At 41.4% G+C, this 24,160-nt stretch overlaps 1 protein-coding gene across 2 annotated transcripts in view; it reads left to right on the forward strand.

The window, feature by feature from the left end:
- ASTN2 (astrotactin 2) overlaps positions 1-24,160 on the forward strand; it is an 898,753-nt gene that overhangs the window by 560,760 nt on the left and 313,833 nt on the right. For both annotated transcript variants that reach the window (XM_039245856.1, XM_039245858.1), the window contains exon 12: positions 8,342-8,508. In XM_039245856.1, the coding sequence (XP_039101787.1) occupies positions 8,342-8,508 (167 nt within the window). The remainder of the gene's footprint in view (positions 1-8,341; positions 8,509-24,160) is intronic.

Below are 24,160 nucleotides of genomic sequence, written 5' to 3' on the forward strand. Positions count from 1 at the left end.
ATAATTATAGTTGAATACACCAACCTTCCTCTCTCAACAAATGATGGAACAGTTAGAAATTTACCAGTGTTATACAGTAACTCAAAAACGTCATCAACTGAAAGGATCTAGTTAATTTTATAGAACACACTGCCCAGCAACAACAGAATACACATTGTTTTTCAGTGCCTATGGAACATGTACTAAGATAGATCATATCCTGACCATTAAAAAAACCTCTATAAATTTAAAGAATTCAAATCATACAGAGTGTGTTTTCCAGCTACAAGAGAATCAAACTACAAAGCAATAACAAATAACAGAAAAATTTTAAATACTTGGCAACTACACAACACATTTCTAAACAATCAATTGAAGAGGAAGTCTCAAGGGAAATATAAAAGTACACTGAACTGAAAGAAATAAAAATACAGAATATGTGAATTTATGGGGTGCTGTCCTTTCATTGTAATTTCTCTGAGTCTTTATATTTAATGACGAGGAAAATTAATAGCCATGAATGCATCCATTAGAAAAGAAGTTTCAATTTAGCAATTTAAACTTCCTTCTTAAAATCCTACAAAAAAAGAGAACAAAATAAACCCAAAGCAAGCAAAAGAAAGGAAACCAATGCACTTAAAAACAGAACAACAACAAAACCTATAGACAAAAGTCCAGAAAACAAAACAAACAAAAAAAAATGGATTCTTTGAAAACATGAAAAAAAATCTAGGAAGACAGATAAAGGGAAGTGAAGATACCAGTTATCAATATCAGGAATGAAACAGGTAAAATACAATATCAATTGTAATGCCTAAAAAATAATGAAATATTCAGATGTAAATCTAAATAAACTTGCATGGGACATGTATGCTGAGAACTACGGAATGCTAATGAAAGAAACTTTTAAAGATCTAAGTAAATGAATTCATTGATTAGTACTCAACATAGTAAAGATCTCCATTGTCTTCAAATCAATATAAAGTTTTAGTATGATTCCTATCAAAATGCCAGCATGATTTTTTCTTATAGATATACACAAGATTTGTCTGCAATTTATATGGAAGGGCAAAGGAACTAGAATCAGCAAAACGTCTTTTGAAAAGAAGAATAAAGTGGAAGTCCATCTACCCAGTGTCTAGATGTGTATAGTTATGGCAATCAAGATTGCGTAGCATTAGTAGGAAGGCCTAACGAACAATAGAACAGAATAGAAAACCCAGAAATGACCCACACAATTACACTCAATTTGTTTTTGTTTTTGTTTTTTTTTGTGGGGGGTTTTTGTTTCTGTTTTTGTTTTTACAAAGGGGCAAAAGCAATTTAATGGGAAAAAATGGAGCTTTTTCAACAAAGGGTGTTAGGCACAATAGCACATTGATAGCAAAAAAACAAACCTCAGTGCAAGTCTCACACCTCATGCAAAAATTAACTTGAAATATATCACAGAATTAATTGTGAAACATAAAGCCATAACACTTCTAGAAAAACACACATAGAAGAGAAAATCTCTGAGAGTTGGACTTGGCAAAATGTTTTTAGATTCTAAAAGTATGATCCATAAAAGAGAAAATGGTAACTTGGATTTCATCAAAATTGAAAACATTTGCTCTGTGAAAGCTCATTTGAAGAAGATGAGAAGACAAGTTACAAACTGAGAGAGAAAATACATTTGCAAGCCACATCTCTGACAAAAGTCTAATGTCTAGAATATATAAAGAACTCTCAAATAACAATATTAAAAAAACAACAAATCAATCGGAAAATGGGCAAAAGACATCGAGACTCCTCACTGAAAAAGATCTACAGACAGAAGGTGAGCACAAAAGATATTCAGCATCAGTAACTATTAGGGAAATTCAAGTTAAAAGCATAGTGAGATATCACTACACATCTATCAGGAAGGCTACAATAAAATATATCAACAACATCAAATGCTGTCGAGGGTGCGGCAAACTGAATCACTCATACATTACTGTGGGGATTTAAAATAGCACAAACACGCTGGAAAACAGTTTGGCTGCTTTCTAAAAATAATTAAATATGCAACTATCCTGTGACTCAGAAATTGCACTTCTTGGCATTTTCTTCAGAGAAGTGAAAACTTAAGCTTACACAAAAACTTGTATGCAGATGTTTATAGCAGCTTTTCATAATAGCTAACAACCCACATGGCCTTCGTCAGGTGAATGGTTAAACACACAATGGTATGTCCATACCTTGGAATACTACTGTGCAGTTTAAAAAAAAAAAGGAGCTAAATACTGATATATCAGCAATCTGGATGCATAGGAGAATGATGCTGGGGGAGGGGGGAGAAGCCAGTCCCCAAAGGTCACACATTGTATGATTATATCTATGTTCTCTTCCCGAAGTGACAGATATTCTATAACGCATTCTAAAGAATTCTAGAATATAAAGGAATGGAGAACATGGTGGTTTCTGGGCATTAAGGAGAGGAGTCAGGTGGGACGTTAGTGTGGAAGTAAAGGGCAACAGGAGGAATTTCTGTAATGCTAGAAGTGCTGTGTATCTTGACTATCAATGTAAATATCCTTGGGGTGATATTTTTTGCTATGTTTCTTCCCAAGATGTTTCCATTGGAGAAAATTGGTCAAAAGGTACACAGCGTTTCTCTATATCATATTATTTCCTACAACTGCATGTAATCCTACAGTTAAATCAAAATTAAATTTTATTTATTTATTTATTTAAATAAAAGGCAAACAGGGTTCAGACTGAATTTGACCTATAGACTATAGTGTGCTGACTCTGGCTTAAGCAGTCTGGTCACTGGTCACTGCTTACCTCTCACACCTTGTGCTAGCCTTGTTTTCCCCTGTCTCACTGAGCTTTGACTGTAGGGCCTCCTCTGTTCCACAGACAGCCCGACACTGTTCCTCCCTCAGGACTTTCATACTTCTTGTGCCTTCTTAGAGAACTCTTACCACTTGCATTCACTCAGGAGACTGCACTAATTATTCGGGCTTTTCTCTGATGTTGAGTGTATGCCTCCTTCATTCCATCCCCATTCACTTTATTCTTTCTTCATCTTAACATTTTTATTCAGTGGAATAACCATTTTCTGTTTACTTGTCAATCATTTGTCTCCTCTCTAGGATTTAAACTCCATGAGAGCAAGGCCTTGTCTCTCGTGTTTACCGCTACATTTTCAGCACCCAGCACACTTGGTTAGCACTGAGTTAGTGTGCAGTAAGTATATTTTGAATGATCCAATGAAAGACCTATATAGATCTTCTTTCTTTCAAAGAAAGAACAAAGCTAGGGGTGCCTGGGTGGCTCAGTCTGTTAAGCGTCTGACTCTTGGCTTCAGCTTAGATCATGATCTCACAGTCATGAGCCCAGGCCCCGCATCAGGCTCTGCCTTGACAATGCAGAGTGCGCTTGGGATTCTCTCTCTGCCTCTCTCTCTGCCCCTCCCACCAGTCATGTGCATCTGTACATATCCTCTCTCTCTCTCAAAATAAATACACATAAAAAAGAAAGAAAGAAAAAGAAAGAAAGAAAGAAAGAAAGAAAGAAAGAAAGAAAGAAAGAAAGAAAAGAAAGAAAGAAAAGAAAGGAAAGAAAGAAAGAAAGAAAGAAAGAAAGAAAGAAAGAAAGAAAGAAAGAAAGAAAGAAAGGAGAAAGAAGCTAATAGTTTTAGTTAGGTTTTCTTTTGGGGGGTTGGGTTCATTCATTTGCTGTTTGTTCATTTGTCCTTCATTATTAAATGCCTATTACATGCTAGGTTCTGAGCCAGGCATTTGAGCTGTGTTTTCTCATAAAGTCTCCAGAAATGCCTCTATATAAGGGACCAGTCCTTCCTGAGGAGCCTGAGGCATTCTTTGAGGTGAAGCATTTGCTGGGCACTCTCAGGGTCTCCAAACCTGCATGGGATCAGTCGAGACTTTAGTCCCCACATTCTTGTCTGCAAGCTGCCGCCCCCCACCCATGTAAAGAAAGGAAACGGAAGTCCAGCTGGGTTCAGGCACATGTCCAACACACAAAGCAAGTGAGCAGACGTGCCTGGGCAGGAATTCTGATCTTCCACTTTCTAGTGTATTGGCACATGTCCTTTCTGCTCAGTGACATCTGCTCCTGACAAAGAAAAGAGGAAGGCTTCTCAGACCAAGGCCACCCTACTCTGGTATTCCCCCATCACACACTTGCAGGGGCTTTATTTTCCCATTCAAATTATGCTTGTGCTTCTTTGTTTGTTCTATTACTAGTCCTCTGTCTGACAGATATGTATATTCCTTATCTCTCAAACTAGATTCTAAGCTCCTTCAAATTACCCACAACAGCAGCTGCCACTTGCTAGCATTGCGTTGAACATTTGACGCATTTGTCTCACTGTATTAGTTATCTATTGCTGTATAACAAATCATCCCCAAATTGAGCAGCTGCAGACTAAAAGCTTGTATTATCTCCCATAATCTTTGAGGATTAGAAATTCAAGAGTGGCTTAGGCAGGTGGGTCTGGCCCCCATAAGACTGTAGTCAGGATGTCCGCTGGGGCTGTAGTTCTCTAAAGTGACTTTACTGGGGCTGGAGTTTCTGTTTCCAAGCTTACTCGTGTGTTGTTGGAAGGTCAGCCTTGCTGGCTGTTGGCCAGAGGCTTCAGTCCCTTGCTTACAACACGGAAGCTTGATTTCACCACAGCAAGTGCTATGAAAGTGAGGGAGGGAGACAGAGAGAAGTTTCAGTCTTCTGTCATCTAATCTTGGAAATGATATACCATGGGGTCCACCATGTGCCATTGGTCATGCAGACCAATGCTGGTAGAGTGTGGGAGGAAGCTACCCAGGGTGTGAATACCAGTAGCAGGAATCATGGGAGGCCATCTTTGATGCTGGATTTCACTCTGTCTACTCCTTACATGTATCACATGAAGATAAGATGAGGTTGAGGCACTGGAAAGAGGTTACACAGCTTACAAGAAGCAGAGTTCGGATTCAAAGTCAAAGTCTACACACAGACATACTATACATCCTGTCTGGCACTCAGAGGGTTTATTAAAAAAAAAAAATCAAGGGGCTACTACGTTCCAGACACTATGCTAAGCGTGCAGTTGTACCTGAAGACAAGGCAAGAAGGTCCATAGTATTACCAACTTTGCATTTATGTGGGGGAGAGAGGTGATAAACGTGAAAAAATTGAAATAGTATGCAAGTCATCTCAAATGATGATATTACTAGATGTAGGCTGCCCTCTCCCACCTGCAGGGACTCCGGGAATGAAGTCCACTCTGGATGAAGGTATGATCAATATGGGGGTGATTGGAAAACCCACTTCATGTACTCAGAACACCTCTCCCACACTCACCGATCAACTGCAAGTTTAATTCTAGCTCTGCCTTTAATTTGCTATGTTATGTTATTCAAGCACTTTCACCTCTCTGAGCCTCAGCTTCCCCATGAATCACCCTTAAGTTTGTCTTCAGACATAAAATGTTCTAATGTAAAGGGTAGTAAGTATGGCGGGTGGGGCCCCAGGCCGGTACTAGGGGACTGGCTGTGTGCCCTCTACTCGTGTGCCGGGGGATTTGCAGGGATGGATGCCCTCCTGCTCTCTGAGCCTTGATTTTAAAGTAAGAAGGTGAGGTCCGCTCTAAATCCGATTTAGATTCTGAAATCTTTGCTCCAGTTTCCCAAGATGAGAAATATGTCATTCAGCAACAGGAGAGTGCAGTGAGGTGCCTGGGCATCAGTAAGAGCTACAGACCCAGAAGGCCTGAAAAGCCCTACCCCTTCTCCTCAGTTTCCTGACCTGTAAAATAGGACTAATGATATTGCCAGGCTGTATTGGTTTCCTGTGACTCCGCTACCAAAGCACCACACACTGTGTTCTTTAATGACAGAAATGCATTCTCTCTCCGTTCCAGAGGGCACAAGTGCAAAGTCATGGTGCTCTCAGGGTCACGTTCCCTCCAAGGGGCTTCCTTGCCTCTTCTAGCCTCTGGGGGTTGCAGCATTTGCTGGCTTGTGGGCACACCTCTGTAGTCTCAGCTCTGCCTTTACACAGGCATCTCACCTGTGTGTGTGATCTCTCTGCATCTCTCTTGTGTGGACCTTCATGACCACATTTAGACCTACTTCGATCACCCAGGTAGTCAATTTCACGTAAGAACTTTAAGCTGCTGGAACTTGACCGTAGAAGGTGATATTCACAGGTTTCAGGGCTCAAACCCATGAACCATGAGATCATGACCTGAGCCGAAATCAGCTGCTCAAGTGACTGAGCCATGCAGGCGCCCCCAGAACATACTTTTTTTTTTTTTAAAATGTTTTATTTATTTCTAGGAGAGAGAGAGAGAGAAAGAGAGAGAGACAGCGTGAGCAGGGGAGGGTCAGAGAGAGAGGGAGTCACAGACTGAAACAGGCTCCAGGATCTGAGCCGGCAGTCAGCACAGAGCCCGACGCGGGGCTCGAACCCACGAACCGCGAGATCATGACCTAAGCGAACGTCAGACGCTTAACTGACTAAGCCACCCAGGCGCCCCAGAACATACTTTTTTTAAAGAACGAAGGTGGTACGGAATCAGCAGGGGATGGGACGAACTGTAATTCGTGCCCCAGATACTGCCTGTCACCCAGTGAGAAGGTTGGCCATTCTTTCCAGCGTTCATCCCCAGTCTCTGCAGACAGACAAACACAGCCCCCAAGGACCAGTAAATGGCTCCCAAATGACCCCATGACCAGGTGCCCTCCTGTCTGACATTGAACATTTAGAGACAAGCAGGGACTTCCTCTGAACTTGTATTAATATTTACAGCACTTCACTCACATGGAAAATTGATTTTTCTTTTTAAGCACAAAATGTAGCCAGTTTTATAACCCTTCTGCAGCTTGACAAAGGCCATTTATAACCTACTTTCTCTGTCACCCTCCCTGGCGCCAGTCTCAAATGTCTCAAAGAACTCTCATGCATTGGTAATTATGAATTCTTCTTAGGCAAAATTTAATTTCCAGGAGGGCTGACCTTTTTTTTGTGGTTATTGTTATTGTGGTCTTTATAAATTGATTTGTGTGTATGTGTTTGTTACTGACGTGGATCAGGATGGCGGCTTGGAAAAGGAACCAGGGAGCTGTGTGCGGGCTGTGCAGTGGGGGCATTTTAATCAGTGATGTCCAGTGATGGATAAGGTGGGCTGAGCTCTGGGTGTTAATCTTTGTGGACAAGAAATGCCAACAGGGTGACTGAAATTAAAACCTAGTACCGTTTTCAGTCCTGAATGCAAGAGAAGCTGGAAACTGCTTCTCCATCTGCTGGACTGGAAATGATTAGCTCCACTCATCAAATGATGGAAAATAAATTATATAGCCAGTTGTCCCTACAGTATAGGACCTTCTGTTTATGGAGCACTTAGCAGATCCCAGGCACGCTGAGAAGAGCATTTGACTGAGGTCAGCCAAGATTGGAGTCCCTGGGGTACTTTTAGGGACCAGAGGGCTACTGGTTTGGTTACCTGGAGACAGGTGTCCCTGGTCAAACAGGATCTGAAACATCTGCAGAGGACCTTGCCTATCAGCTTAAGGGAGATTCAATGTGGGATTGGTTGGGAAAATGCAGTTATTTATTTAAGCTGGGCAATGATGATGGATAAATACCACTTAGCAGAGTGGTGTGGAAGAGAGCAGACTGAAATTTGCAGGCTCCTGCTGTGACCGTGCAAGGGTTCCATTCAGGACTCTGGAGACAGGGATGGAGACTAAAGAGTCAGATTCAAGACAGGAAGGGAGAGAGCTCATGTTTGATGAGTACCAAATTCCGAAGCAAGTTTCCTACTCCCAGGATCCAACTGAAGCTTCCCAACAAATGCATAAGTGTAGGTGCTCTGCCCATTTAACAGACAAGGAGGTTGAGGCTCAGAGATGGTGAGTAACTTGCCCCAGGTCACAGAATGAGAGAGGAAGAGCTGGAGTTTAAAATTCAGGTTGGTAGGAACTCTTTAAAATATACCAGGCTGCCTGCCAGAGGTATTTGTGTTTATCAGTGGCAGAGCCTATTGGTTAATAATCAATACAATAATGATGGTGATTCCAGCAGAGTCAATAATCATAGCAGCTAAGACTCGCTGCACAGTTGCCTCATGAGCCACAGTGTCCTCAGCACTTTGCTGACGGTACCTCCATCTAGTCTCACACGTCTACCGGGCGGATATAACAAGCATCCCATTTCACAGGTGGGCACAATGAGTTCAGAGAGCCCATACAACTATTAATTGGCCAAACAAGACTTTGTAACTCTCTCTGTGGTCCCTGACGCATGCTCCTTTTCAGAAGGTGGGAGGAGAGGGCTCGATGGGACCCACCCACCTCCTTGGCCGTGACTGCCCTGTCTGTCTCTTCCCGAGCAGTGCCCCGAGGAGCTGAGGCCCATGAAGGACGGCTCTGGATGCTACGACCACTCCAAAGGCATCGACTGCTCGGATGGCTTCAACGGTGGCTGTGAGCAGCTATGCCTGCAGCAGACGCTGCCTTTGCCCTATGATGCCACGTCCAGCACCATCTTCATGTTCTGCGGGTGAGTCTTTGTCCCCGAGGCCCTTCACAGCAGCGGGAGATGAGGAAAAAAGGTCAGGAACTGCAGTCAGGCCGGGCCAGGCCTGACCTTCAATGTAATGGCCTTTCTGTGTCTGTTTTCTTAGCCCAAGAAGCAAAAGGCTTCTTCCATTGGGTATAGGGAAGAAGAAAGGAAGAAGTAAAATAAATAATTGATTGATACTTATAATAAATGGAATCTGTGCTCGGCTGTGTCTTGGGGTCAGGACTGTTTTTTGCTGAAGCCCCCCTGTCCCTTCTGTGTCTCCTCTACAGCCCTGGCCAGTGTGGCTTGGAGACCAGAGCAGGTTGGCACCTTGAAAGTGTCACTAAGAAACCAGCAGGTGTGTGCCTGAGAAAAGGCTTAGGCCAGACTGTTAACCCTGTTTCTGCAGTAAGTTCGCAGTGCAAATCCAGGGACGGCCTCTCTGCCCTAACGCCCTATCTGTAAGGATAATTACGTGGAGGCGAGGAGGTGGAAAGGAAGCCATGCAGGCAAATGCTAAGAACTCAGTGGAGTTTTAAAATGTGTCTGAGACTGAAAGAATGAGCACATTGGGACCAGCTTGCTCAGTACCCTGGGGCAAGTCAATTTCCCTCTCTGGGCCGCAGTCTAAGCACACATTAAAGGAGATCTTTGGCCCACGACGCCCAACATTTCTTCCCGTTTACCTTGTTTTCCATTCGGAGGGCTGAAGTGGGAATTACTGCAGTCACGAACGGCATCCAGGGTGGGACTGGGTCCTCAGTTATTACTCATGAAAACGGCACCGACCACCTCTTCTTCAGTCTCTTTCTGGTGACATCTTCCTGTTTAAAAATTTCCTCATCTTTTGACGTTCTGTGACTCAAAAATAATCCAGTGCTCGTACAAGAACCTTGGTCATTGAAAAATGCTCAGTGCTTTACTAAGAGGAAGACAGAATAAGGCATTTAGCAAAAGCCTGTTCAGTCCTACATATTATGCAAAAGAGCGTGGGGGAGTGTGTATGAGTTTAAACTCAGTTTAACAGAAAATTAACTTTATCTGCATGGTTCTCGTCCAGGGTTCTAGTTTTCCTTCTGAGACTTGTTTCAGGGCCTCCCCTCCTGCCCCAGTTACACTTGGGGCTGCAGGTGCCTTTGAGCAGGTGTTGCAGCAGCTTGCCAGAGGCCCTGGATGTGTATCAGTAAAATAAATAAATAAATTAGTGTATGCAGACCTGAATTTATAGCTGTCTCCCCTCAGCTTAAGTGACTGCGGGCAGTGTTAAGTAAATTATGCATGGGCTTAGATCTGAGGCCTGAATACAGAATCAGCCGTGTTCTTATCGTTATTTTTCTCTCTGTGTACTTGGTGGTGGGGTGGTCCTTCTGATGCAAATAACAACAGGCACAGCAGCAGGTACGGCAGTAATGGATTGGGACATAGAAACTGTCACTACCTTCTTCCATCGTAGCGCACTGCAGAGCTCATGGGGAACCCACAGACTCCAGTTCTCATCTGAGCTCTAGAGAAAAATCCCTCTTAGACATTGGGCAAGTCTCTGGGACCCTCTGGTCTTCCATTTCCTCATCCCTAAACTTTTAATATTTACACAATATAATGATGGTTGTGAAGAGTGCACAGTTATTTGCTGTTTATTACTCCCTTAAGGTTAAGTCATGTGTCTGAGGTCACATAGTTAGGAATGTAGCTCACTGCCTCCTTGCTGTGTGACCTTGAGCAAGTTACTTAAAGTCTCTGTGCCTCCCTTTCCTCCTCTGTAAAATAGGGATGATAATAGGATCTCTTTATGGAGTTGTTAAGAGGACTAAAATGCTTTACATCATCGTGTACATGAGTATCTGTAAGTACTTATTTTTAAAAAAAATTTTTTTACAAATAGTTTATTGTCACGTTGGTTTCCATATAACACTCAGTGCTCATCCCCACAAGTGCCCCCCTCCATGCCCATCTCCCCCCTCCTCCCCGTACCCATCAGTCCTCAGTTTGTTCTCAGTATTCAAGAGTCTTTCATGGTTTGCTTCTCTCCCTCTCTCCCATTATTTCCCCCCTTTTAATGTTTATTTCTGAGAGAGAGAGAGAGAGAGACAGCGTGAACAGAGGAGGGTCAGAGAGAGAGGGAGACACAGAATCTGAAGCAGGCTCCAGGCTCTGAACTAGCCGTCAGCACAGAGCCCGACGCGGGGCTTGAACCCACGAACAGTGAGATCATCACCTGAGCCGAAGTCGGACGCTCAACTGACTGAGCCACCCAGGCGCCCCTGTAAAGTACTTCTTAGCAAGGCCCTGCACAGAGTTAGCACTGTAATTGTTAAATAAACTAATTACAGTGATTGGTAAGTAGTAACAAAAGACCCTCGCTCGCACAGTGACTCAAAGTGCTCAAGTTCTTGGTTTTTAGGTTTGTGAGGTAGGGCAACCTAACTTTCCCAATCAGAAAAAGTCTCTGAAAGTTTTTTTTTTCTTTTTTTATTGGAGCAAAGTTGAGTTACAGTATTAGTTTCAGATGTACACCATACTGATCTGACTTTTATATACATTAGGAGATGCTCGCCATATTCAGTGTACTTAGTATCTGTCACTTTCAAAAGTTATTACACTGTTACTCCATTTTCTGTGTCATACTTTGCAACCATATGACTGACTTATTTTATAACTGGGAGTTTGATCCTCAAGCCCCTTGCCCTGTTTGCATCACTGTTCTTTCACTCCTTTCCCCTCTGGCCACCACTGGCTTGTTCTCTGTTTTTATAATTCTGTTTTCTTTCTTGTGATTTTTGAGATTCCACAGAAAAGTGAAATCATATGGTATTTTTCTTTCTCTAATTTATTTCCTGAGTATAATACCCTCTAAGTCCAACCATGTTGTCACAAATGGTGAGACTTCATTCTTTTTCTGTGCCTGAGTAATATTCCATGGTGTGTGTGTGTGTGTGTGTGTGTACACACCACATCTTTATCTATTCATCTATAACTTTTTAAAAAACACTTATTATTGAGAGAGAGAGAGAGAGAGAGAGAGTGAGCAGGGAAGGGGCAGAGAGAGAGAGAGGGAGACACAGAATCCAAAGCAGGCTCCAGGCTCTGAGCTGTCAGCACAGAGCCTGATGTGGGGCTCAAACTCATGGACTGCGAGATCATGACCTGAGCCGAAGCTGGACACTTAATGTACTGAGCCACCAAGGCGCCCCTCCGTTCATCTTTGATGGACACTTGGGCTGCTTCCATATCTTGGCAGTTGTAAATAATGCTGCAGTAAACACTGGGTCCACATATCTTTTCTAATTAGTGATTTCATTTTCTTCAGGTAATTACCCAGGAGTAGAAATGCTGGATCACAGGGTAGCTCTATTTTTAATTTTTTTTAAGGAACTCCATACTGTTTTCCTAGTGGCTGCACCAGTTTGCATTCCCACCAACAGTTCACTGAGGTTTCCTTTTCCCCACATTCTTGTCAACACCTGTTATTTCCTGTCTTTTTGATACTAGCCATTATGACAAGTTTGAGGAGTTTTCTCATTGTGGTTTTGATTTGCATTTTTCTGACCTTCAGTGATATTGAAACAGCTTTTTGTGTGTCTGTTGGCCACTGGTATGTCTCCTTAGGGAAAATGCTATTCAGGTCCTCTGGCCATTTTTTAATCGGATTGTTCGTTGGTTTTTTGGTGTTGATAGGTCCAATAAAGGGGTTAATATCCAAAACATAAGAAGAGCTCTGGATGTCTTAAATAAGAATGTGCTGGGAGCTATTGAAGCCCATCCAAATGCTGATAAACAGGACAACAAAGAAAATAAAACCCGGGTCTCCTAAAACCAACTGCAATGTCAACATGTTTTGAAGATTGCCTATTAGGGATGCAAATGAGAAGTTACCCACACTTGTTAGAAGCACTGTAAACAAAACAATGAAAGCCATTAGCAGGTACTTGTGAGAAAGTTGGGAGAGAAGTGGCATGTAATTGAATTAAGCAAGGGAAACAAGCCTTTGCTCAAGGAGACCTTCCAGACTTGCTCAAAGCTCCATGACCTTGCTGAGTCTTGGGTAGGCTCAGGTGTAATAAACCTCCCTGCAGACAGGTGAGTTAAGGCAGCTACCTTTTATGAAGTTCCTCCTTTGTGCCATGGCTGCGGTTAGTGCTTCAATTACAAGAGCCGATTCTTAATTCTCCTAACAACTCTGCAAGGGACGTACTATTATGATCTCCAGTGACCATCAAGAAAACCAGGCACAGAATGGCTCTGTGACTTTCCCAAGGTCACACAGCTGGTACATGGGGGTATTCGGGCTCCAACCAAGGCTGTGTGGCCCTGGTCTCCGTCAAGACAGATCTGCTCTTATTCCTCGCCTCTCCCTACTTCTGTGTGGTCTTAAGCAAGTCCCTAAACCTCCGTAGCCTTTCCTTTTAAGTAGAATCAGGTGGATTGTGAGGATTGAATGCAGTTATGCTTGCACAGAGGCCAGCGTGCGTGAGCACCCAGTAAACGGCAGTTATGGCCAGTCTAATAAGTATAAAGCCAGCTAATTGCATCATTCAGTGACTGAACTGTAGGTCTTATTTACCACTCTATCTCCAGCACTTAGAACAGTGCCTGGCTCTTAGTAGGTGCTCAAGTAATAATTGTTAAATGATGTTCTTCAGTTAATGTGGCTAAAGCAGTTATCCCCAGCCCACTTTCTAGCTGCAATTCCAGTTACGTCCCTTTTCCTGAATTAGGCCTCTTCTTGGCTAGTGCTTCTGGAATGTTAACAATATTGTTCCCTCTGCCTCTCTTCTCCTCCCATGGACCATCAATCCCTGCCCCTTGCCTGTGCCCATTTAGCTTAGACAGCGCTGTTTCATCATCAAGACTCAGTGTGGATATAACCTTCTCTGACAAGTCTTCTCTGAGCCCCATGGGGTGCAGGAATTGAGAAGTGTAGCTGTAGTTACCCTGGAGCTGGGTGTGAGAACACCTCACCCTTTCAAGTGGATACTGCTTAAATATTGGCTCTGTATTTATCAAGAGGGGTTAGGGCATGCAAAGAAAGGGCCTTTTTTTCTCTTGTTTTATTTTGGTTTGTATTTTTTCATTTCTACCCACAAGACCCTCTTGCAAGGGCTCTTTGGTAGCTTTGAATTGTAATTTATCCCTGTGAAAGCTGGACACCTGCAGACCAGACCTCCTGCTAGCTGCCTTGATTGTCAGCCCCTGGTCTGCACAACTGAGTAAAGTCTTTCTCTCTGGGATCACACAGCAGCCCTGTGCTTCTCTCTGTGGTCACCGCATTGCCCTTTTGACTTACCTGCTTTCCTGTGTGAACCTCATCACACTGTGAAGCCCTCATGATCAGGGAGTAGGTCGTAGTCACCTGGGTACCCCCATTTTCCCTCCCCACTGTTTGCCCCAAGAACTTCTTCAAAACCGTAATTGTTGAATTAAGGAATTCATCTACCTAGGATTTCTTGAGCCTACTCTGTGCCTGGTCTTCTGTGGGATGCTGAGAATGCAAACAGACATGGAGTTTGTACTCTAGGGCAGAGGGGACACCAAGGACAGGTGGCTGAGCCTCACTTGGTCTTGACTGATGTTAATAGAGCAACAGGTACTAGTAGGGTAGAGAGAAGCAGGTGCATTTGAGAGAGGCTGGGAAGGTCATCGGAAACTAAGCTGAAGCATTTAGAATGAATCTCACAGGTGAGGGAGGAGCACCAAACAATTACAGGTTGCTTGGTTACTTAGCAACGAAGTTGGTGTCATTTGTGTGTCTTGATGTATTTTGTGCATTCTTTGACAAGCACTTAATATTATCCACATAAACCCAACCTATTAAAAAACAGGTAATATGAAGTGAGGACTGACCAGAGCCATGTGTAAGGACAGAAAGAGAAAGGGAGGAAATGGCTGCAGGAGCCTGAAACGGGGGCATTACTCAACTTGAGATAAATTTAGCTCTGTGCTTCCTGGCAACCGAAGTAAACCGAAAAAGCAAAACAAACAAACAAAAACCCCAAAAAACATATGGTGCATTATATAGTTGTCCTGGCTTGACAAAAGGAAGGTTGTGTTTTTTGTTGTTTTATTGTGTTTTGTTTGCTTCGGGAGGTAAACACCTTTTCCTGGCATAATTTGCTAAGAGAGGTGTTCCTTGTATGTATATTTTTGTTCACTATATTTTTAAATAAGAAACTGTGATCAAGGCCATCAATACTTTTGAAGTTTCAAATATTTCTCAGGTTTTTCAGTGAAGGAAACTGAGGCCCGGAAGGATCTCACATCCACGTGGGAGGTAATGTTGGGACAGGAGATACCCCAATCTTCTCTCTTCAAATTTGAATGTATTTAAATATAATTTAGTTAAAAATGGAATGAAAATGTAGTTAAAAATATGGGCTCAAAGAGCACATCTAGCCTCTAGTCCTTACCAGCATATATTTTTTAATTTTTTTAAATGTTTATTTTTGAGAGAGATACAGAGACAGAGAGACAGAGACAGAGAGACAGAGACAATGTGTGAGCTGGGGAGGGGCAGAGAGATACAGAGACAGAACTCGAAGCAGGCTCCAGAGTCTGAGCTGTCAGCACAGAGCTGGATGCAGGGCTCAAACCCAGAAACTGTGAGATCATGACCTGAGCTGAAGTCAGATGCTTAACCAACTGAGCCACCCAGGTGCTCCCCCCCAGCATATATTTTTAATGTAATTTTTATTTGATTTCAGGAGGGAAAGGAGATAAACACACGTGTTTACTATTCATCATGAACTGGAAGCCACTTACTTTCACCATTAAAGCTTACCTCCTCTCTAGTAGTGGAAAATGCTGACCTCCAGAAGGAAGATCATGATCATAATTTTGACTTTCAGTAACTAGTTGGAGAGGTGTGGGATGCATTCATTCAGGCCCTTATTTTGTTTTGGTCTCTGACTCTTAGGCAAGGGCTGCATTCTCACCTCTGTGACTTCTGACTGAAGGAACAGGATTTTACCTCCCGTAGTTAACAGAGAACATCCCCATGCCAGCTTCTTGGCAAACATTACAACCTTATGCTCCCTGCTGCTTCAGAGATTTTGCAAAAGCTCAGGTGTGTAACATATTCAGACAGTTGACTGAAAACATAGAGTTCATCCATTCATTCAGAAAGGGTTTTTCCAGTGTAGGCTCTATGAAACAGGAGTCCCATATGTAGCTGAAAGATAGAAAAGGGTAGCTCAGTGGTCACATTCCTATGTGGATGGGAAGTCTGTACTCTATAACTGCCTTTAAGGTTCACGGTGTACCTGAAGATAGTAAAGGTTCTGACAAGTCCTGCAGTGGTGATATATCATATTTCACTGGTTCTAAAGTACCCACATTTTCCACTACTTACTTAACACCTCTGAAATTAGATGCATTTTACTATCAGTGCTTTGAAAGAATTAAAAAAAAAATGCTTTTCTTTCTTAGCATTAGATGACATGCTAATGTTTCTCACAAGTGTTGAGGATCTTCGAGTAGATACATCATTATAGAATTTAACCAGAATTCCCCATGGAATTCTGTTTCCTTTACTTTTCTAAAGAGTACCCTTGGGTGCCTTACATTCAAAATGGCTTTTTTTTAGAAACTAAATCTTTCCCTTGAGTGAAACTTTCAGATGGAGACCACCCTGAGAACACTGTACTAATGTTTATTTTGGTTAATGATGAGAAAGGCCCCCCATAATACTGGATTGAAGGGTTCCTGTGGCTCAGGACCTTACCACCCAGGCCATAGAGAGTTGTGGTCCGGACAGCCCCAGGGTGGGATTCATTAAAGTGTGTACATTAAAAAGGTGTCAGATTCAGTAAAGCTGTAAAAGCACCTGCTGCTGTGGTAGAGTACTCCGCTTCAGCCTTGACATTGGTCCAAGGTCTATGTGGTATTCCTTGAGCTCTTCTGACCTTACATTTTCTCTGTTTTTACATTCCCCACCCTCCCCCCAGGATTTGATTCTTTTTTTATTTAAAGAAAAAAATTTCTAGTCTGTACATTTCCATATATAATTTTATTGGCTCCACAAACCGTTGAGGAATGAATGAAAAATCGAGCAAGTAAATACATGAATAAATAAATGCTCTGAGAATCTGTGTAAATGTCATACCTCTCTAAGGTCCCAGTTTCCCCTTTTGAAGCAGATTGGAAATAGTCATTTGTGCTGAAATGGAATGAGTACCAGATGCAGAATAAGAAGATGCAGGTCAAGGTACTTGTTTTTCCAAAGTGCTGGTGTGATCTTGATTGTGGGATTTTGAAGTGCCAAGCCTCGAGGTCCTTGGTGGCTGTGTGGGAATGAAACCCCCCATCTCGTGATGTTGCTGTAAGGATTAAATAAAACACGCTCTTGGCTAAACACGTATAGGTTTTATGGTGCCATCTCCAAAGGCCCATCTAGTTCTACTGTTCTCTATAATGTGATAGGTGTGTTCAGGGTAACACATTCATCGCCTTCAGCTAAAATGCCCAGTTTGTATCTTTGTACTTATTTTATGTTTTTCATTTTGGCATATGTATAAATATAGTTCCATGCAGATCTTGGCTGGTTTCCTGTGAGTCTACACTCTTTAGAATTTCTGTAAGAAAATCTCCCAGACGACAGAATGTTCTAAAGAAACTGTATAATTATGTCGCATGGTAAAAAAAAAAAAAAAAAAAAAAAGCCAACAACTAAACAGACCTTTGCATAAATCATCCATCTTGTGCCCTGAGGTGGCTTAGGGGAGAGAGTTTCTCATGTTTCAAAACTCAGAGGATCATTTACCTCTGAGTTCCTATGTTTTTATGAGTCCCTGTTTTTTCCCCCCTGCCTGCATCTCTTTAAAAAAATTTTTTTTGGGGCGCCTGGGTGGCTTAGTCGGTTAAGCGTCCGACTTTCGCTTAGGTCATGGTCTCGTGGTTCGTGGGTTCGAGCCCCGCGTCGGGCTCTGTGCTGACTGCCAGCTCAGAGCCTGGAGCCTGTTTCAGTCTGTGACTCCCTCTCTCTCTGACCCTCCCCTGTTCACGCTGTCTCTCTCTCTCTCCTAGAAATAAATAAAAATATTAAAAAAAATTTTTTAATGTTTTATTTATTTCTAGGAGAGAGAGAGAGTGAGAGAAATACAGAATCTGAAACAGGCTCCAGGCTCTGAGGTAGCTGTCAGCACAGAGCCTGACGCAGGACTCAAACCGAGGAACTGTGAGATCATGACCTGAGCCGAGGACGCTTAACCGAATGAGCCACCCAGGCGCCCCCCAATACCTGCCGCTCTAAGTGTCTTACTAAGCATATCCCAAGCCTTTTATCTCCCCTCCTTCCTCTCCTGTGGAGCCACAATCCTTTCCTAACCCTAGACAAAAAATAATCACCACGAACCTACAGTTGTAATACAGCTAAAATCTCACACACATACACACACACACACACACTTATGCACATGCTTTGAAATCTGAACTCCCAGGTCTGCTTCCTAGCACTGCTGTCTCCATAGGCAAGTCACTTACTGGTTTTCTCATCCGAACATGGGGCAATACCTCCCACTTAGGATCTTCCTTGAGTTTCCTAATGCTTTCACAAAGAATTGCTACAAATGCAATGGCTTCAAACATCACAGATTTATTATATACAGCTGTGGAGGTCAGCATTCCTAAAATCGAGGCGTCAGTAAGACTCTTTTTTTTTTTTTTTTCTTAGAGAGAGAGATAGAGACAGCATGAGCAGGGAAGGGTCAGAGAGAGAGGGAGACACAGAATCCGAAGCAGGATCCAGGCTCTGAGCTAGCTGTCAGCACAGAGCCCGATGTGGGGCTCGAACCCACGAACTGTGAGATCATGACCTCAGCGGAAATCGGATGTTTAACCGACTGAGCCACCCAGGTGCCCCTCAGTAAGATTCTTAAGGCCAATGGAACAGCCTGTTTCTATCTCTGTCTTTCCTCTGATTCCACACTATATCTCCTTCTTTGACTCTGACACATTTGTCTACTTACTATGCTCTTAAAAGGACCCCATTTAAAAAAATTTTAAATGTTTATTTAGTTTTGACAGAGAGAGAGAGAGAAAGAGAGAGAGAGAGAGAGAGAGAGAGAGAGAGGATCCAAAGCAGGCTCTAGGATCCAATCTGTCAGTACAGAACCCAACACGGGGCTCAAACCCATGAACTATGAGATCATGACCTGAGCCAAAGTTGGATGCTTAACCGACTGAGCCACCCTGGTGCCCCTTAGGAGGACCCTTTAGATTACATTGAGCCCAACCCAAATAATCCAGAACAATCTTCCACCTCAAAAGTCTTAATCACATCCACAAAGTTCCTTTGCCATGCATGGTAACATATTCATAGGTTCTAAGGATTAGGACACAGACATTTTGGAGGCACCGTTATTCTTCCTACTTCAAGTTGTAATAAGGAGCAGGTCAGTTTGTGTATAGGAAAATATTCCACTAGACTGGAATCTTGACCATAGGGCTGAGCTTTGCGTGTATGTGTGTATCTATATATATGTATAAATATATGCATATATATGTATATAAATACACATGCATACATATTTATATAATGTACATATTTAGCTTTAACTGTAATAACTACATGTATATACATTTATATATTTAAAATACATGAATGCTATATGTATGTATGTATAATTTATCATCAGTAGTATTGCAATGACCCTGTATATTTCACATAGTCTATTACATGATAGATACTATTTTGTCCTTTAGGTAAGTTATGTCTGCTCTCATATAAGCTCTGTGATAAGGATATTTTTTATTCCCATTTAAGAGACTGTGACACTGAGTCCTGTAGAAGTTAATAGATTGTATCAGGGTCATATGGCTGGTAAGGAGTATAGCCTCTGTTTGAACCCAGGTTTAATTAGATATTAAACTCTGAGCTCCACACCTGTGTCTCCCTTAAGTGAGGGGGCATGAAATCTCAATAAACTCACCAAAGCAGAAATTATGCAAGCTATATTCTGAGACTAGAATGCAATAACATATTAACAGCAATCTAGTTAGCAGATGAATCTGTCTACTGGAGAATTATAAAAAATAAATAAGCCTTCTAAGTAACACCGAGTAAGGAAAAAAAAACAAACTTAAATGACCACATCTTTAGAAATGAGTAGGCGCAGGCAGGCTGTATATTCACATTCATGGAATATGGGCAACGCAGTCAGAAGCTCCGTGTCATTTATTGAGAAGCAAGACAGATCGAAAGTAAACAAATAAGCATTCAAATCAAGAAGCCAGAAGAAAGAATTATAAAGCAAAGTCAAAGAAACCAGCAGGAAGGAATTAATACAAATAAAAGCTGAAATAAGTGAAATAGACAAAAAAGAGCCTCATCAATAAAATGCAAAAGCCTTTTCAGATGAGAGAGGGAGAGAGAACACAAGCACATTAGGAATGAGCTAGGGACATATCCATAGGAGCACAGAAGATAAAACAAATTTAATGAGAATACTGTGTACAACTTTATACCAATAAATTTACAAGTCTTGGTAAAATGCATTATTTTCTTGGAAAATATAAATTACCAAGTTTGTCATGATGGTGTAAAAAATCTAAACAGACAGATAACATAAAATAAAATGATCATAGAGCTAAATATCTACAATTGAAAAGAAGTCATGAGCTCATGGGTTTTATAGACGGGTCCTATCAAATCATTATGGGATGCATAACCACTCTCTTATATAAACTGAACCAGAGAAAGAAAATAAAAGGGCTGTTTTCTAATTTATTCCAAAATCCTAGCATAGGTCTAATGCCCAAACTAGGCAAATATATACTCATTCATCTAGAAAAATCTGGTAGATGTATTAGAACTGATAAGCTCCTTATGTGGTGGGATGAAAAATCAACTTACAGAAATCAGTAATAGCTTTTTTCAATATCAACAATTACTAACTAGAAAATATAAGGAAAAACAGAAGTGAAAAACTGATCCTATTCTTGAAGTGGAAAAGAATATAATGATAGCAGCTATCACTGACTATAAGTTTGGGTACACCAAATTCTGGACATAACTCATTTAATCCTCACCGTGGCTCTTTGAGGTGGGAACTACTTTATAGGTAAGCAGAGGAAGAACAGAGAGGCTACACATTTTGTCCAAGGTCACACAGCTAATAAGGAGATGGAATCAGGATTCAGCCTCTGGTGATTGGGATCTAAAATGCATGTCTGTAACCTGTGGGACATTGCATGTTGCATCCATACCTAAGAATGTGCCCCGATAAGATATGTGCAAGATTTTTACGACCAGATGTCTAAAACTTCAGAGAAGGCTTTAAAGTAACACTTAATAAATGGAGATGCAAACTACGTTTCTGAGTTAGAAAACTCACAACTGTAAAGATAGGATAAGATCAGTTATGTTGCTGTAACAACTGAAGCCTACCAAGTCAGAAACTTGTACACAAAAGTTTATTATACACTTTTCATGCAAGATCTGTTGTGATTGAAGCAAACTTCTTCCAACCTGCTGTATACAGATAGAACACATGCTCTCCAAGCTTGCCATAGCAAGATGGGGCTTGAGAATCAGACAGGATGTTTTGAAGGGCTGAGTCTGACAGTAACTTACATCACATCCACACAGATTCTATCACTCAGAATCCCATCACGTGGCCTCTCTGCCCCAACTGCAAGCAAAGCTTGGATGCATAGTCTGTAGTACATGTCCAGGAAGAGGACCCAGTGTAACAAACAGAAGACATCTCTGCCACAGTTGGTGGTGGTCCCCAGCATAGAGTCTCAATATGTATTTCCTAAAGGGAATATTTTTTAAACTCCCCCCCCAACATGGTCTACAAATTCAACGTGACACCACCCAAAATTCTACTAGGGTTTTATATGGAATTCGACAAGTCAAAATCAAAATTCATTTGAAGGGGAAATGGTTAAGAACAGTGAGGAAGTTTTTGAGTGTTTACAATGGGGAAGAGTCTTTCTTGACTATACCCAGACCATGCCTTAAAGCTACAGTAATTCAAGTAGTATATTTTTTTTCATGTTTTTCTATTTATTTCTGAGAGAGAGAGAGAGAGAGATGAAGGGGGAGGGGCAGAGAGAGATGGAGACAAAAGATCCGAAGCAAGTTCTGCCCTGACAGCAGGGAGCCCAATGCAGCTTGAACTCATGAACCATGAGATCATGACCTGAGCCAAAGTCAGATTCTTAACTGACTAAGCCATCCAGGCACCCCTCAAGTAGTATAGAATTATTGCAGAAATATACAGACAACTAAATAGGAAAAATTCTAACCATGTATACATGGTATACATAGTGATTTAGTATATGACAAAATAGTATTTTACATTAGTTAGTGAACAGATGGACCCTTCAGGTAATGGTTTCTCATTTTGAAAATAATTAAGTTAAAATAACCACTCACATCATGCACAAAATTAAATCCAGACAGATTAAACAACCAAAGATTTTTAAAACCTATATACTAGAATAATATATAGAAATGTGTCTTATCATCTGTCACTTCCTAAGCATTGCACCAAATTCAGAAGCAATAAAGGATCAGGATAGAGAGGTTCTAAGATATCAAAAGTAAGGTTAAAATATAAGTACAGACTGGAAGAAAATTTCAATATGTGTGAAAGGCAAAGGAGAACTCCAGAAAATATGCAAAGCATACACAAGCCAATAAGGAAAAAGACAAGAAGCACAATTGAAAAATGGTTAAAGCACATGGAAGGACAATCCATGAAGGATAAGTACACATGGCCATGACATTGAAAGATGGTGAACCTCTACAGTAATCAGAGAAATGCAAATCAAAACAAAAATGAGTATTTTTTTCTGATTCCAGATTGGTGATAATGAACATGAAAGTTATAGGGAAATGGGCTTTCTCATTCATCAGTATAAGATTGTAGACTGATAAAGTCTCAACAGACAGCCATTTAGTAAATCTACTAAAATTTTTTAAAAAAAATTTTAATGCTTTTTATTTATTTCTGAGAGAGAGAGAGAACGTGAGCAGGGGAGGGTCAGAGAGAGAAGGAGAGACATAATCTGAAGCAGGCTCTAGGCTCTGAGCTGTCAGCACAGAGCCTGACCAGGGCTCGAACCCACGAACCGTGAGATTATTACCTGAGCCAAAGTTGGACGCTTAACCGACTAAGCCACCCAGGCGCCCCTAAATTTTTTTAAATTCATAAACCACTGACCCAACAATCCTCCTCCTTAGTTTTTTTTAGTAGAAACACATACATGTACAGAATGATATATGTACAAAGATCTTCATTATGACAGCATTTGCAATAACAGACAGCTATAAACAACCAAATGCCCATTAATAAAGATTAGCTAAACATTATGGTACATTTATACTGTGCAATGCCAAATAACCATCAGAAAGATAGATATATATGAACACGGGTTTGAAAAGATCTCTAAGAAATAGTATTAAGTACAAATGTGTATCTTATAACAATGTATGGTGTACTTATGAGTTTATTATGAAAATTTTATATATAATTACTATATGCATAATATTGTATTTCTAAATGCATTTTAAAAACCTAGAAGAATACATAATAGTTAATAATGATGACTACTGAAACATGAAGTAAGAATATGTGTGGAGTGGAAATGAACTCTATAGACTATGATAATGTTTAATCATTTGTAACAAGAGTATATTTATTCACAGGTGTGTGTGTGTGTTGTGTGTGTGTGTGTGTGTGTGTAAAGAGAGAGAAAGCTCTACTCCACGAAACCATTTCTCCTATTTGCTGGGAACCTCCTGGGATAAATGGATGGAACTAGACTTCATTAGGAACTGACCATATACTCTGCACATTCCTGTAACTCATATCATATGTACCCCACCTTTATCAAGGGAGAGTTACTTACATTTAACAAGTGCAAAAAGAAGAAGTGATAGACGTGATGAAGGCACCGGGACAGGCCTTCTTCCATGAACTTTCTGCTGTACTTGAGCAGGAGCATGTAGGAAGGACAGTGGGTGCATCTGTTCAACATACTGGAGGTGATACAAGAAAAAGGAAAGAGTGACAGCTTGCTTTATGCATGAGAGATTCTTGGCTTTTCACTAGAGTAATCTTGGGTCAGGGTTTCAGCTCTTCCTGTTTACTTCCTTCCTTCAATTGGGTTCCATGCTCCTGGCATCAGCTGCTAGTTCCTTCAACCTAGGAATATTTTCTTCTCAACCGTCTCACAGAGCCTCTGCCTTCTTCTGTAGGAATATCTAAGTATCTCTGAATTCAGATTCAATACATTTTCACTCTGCCTTATAGAGAAAAGGGAAATAAGAACCTGCCTGGTTTCTACTCCTTCTAACTGGCAGAGTCTTACCCAGGGTCATGTCATGCAACTAGAAACAACTGGTTTTGAAGAAGACAAGAGTAGAAAAAGGTCCCTTTGTTGCTAACCAGACCTGAATTTGAATACCACTTTGCCTCTTGCTCACAGTGTGAACTGCTTTATTTCTTGCCTTCTCATGTTGATTCTGGATAAAGCAGGAATGATGATATTAACTCACTTTCATGGCTAGAAAGTAAATATACAAGAGGTGCCTGGGTGGCTCAGTCAGTTAAGTGTCCAACTCTTGATTTCGGCTCAGGTCATGATCTCAGCGTCATGGGCTAGAGCCCTACATCAGGCTCTGCTCTGACAGCAGGCTCAGCAT

The sequence above is a fragment of the Hyaena hyaena genome, unplaced genomic scaffold (assembly GCF_003009895.1).
Source record: "Hyaena hyaena isolate Hyena2069 unplaced genomic scaffold, ASM300989v1 scaffold_273, whole genome shotgun sequence".
NCBI classification, from domain to species: domain Eukaryota; kingdom Metazoa; phylum Chordata; class Mammalia; order Carnivora; family Hyaenidae; genus Hyaena; species Hyaena hyaena.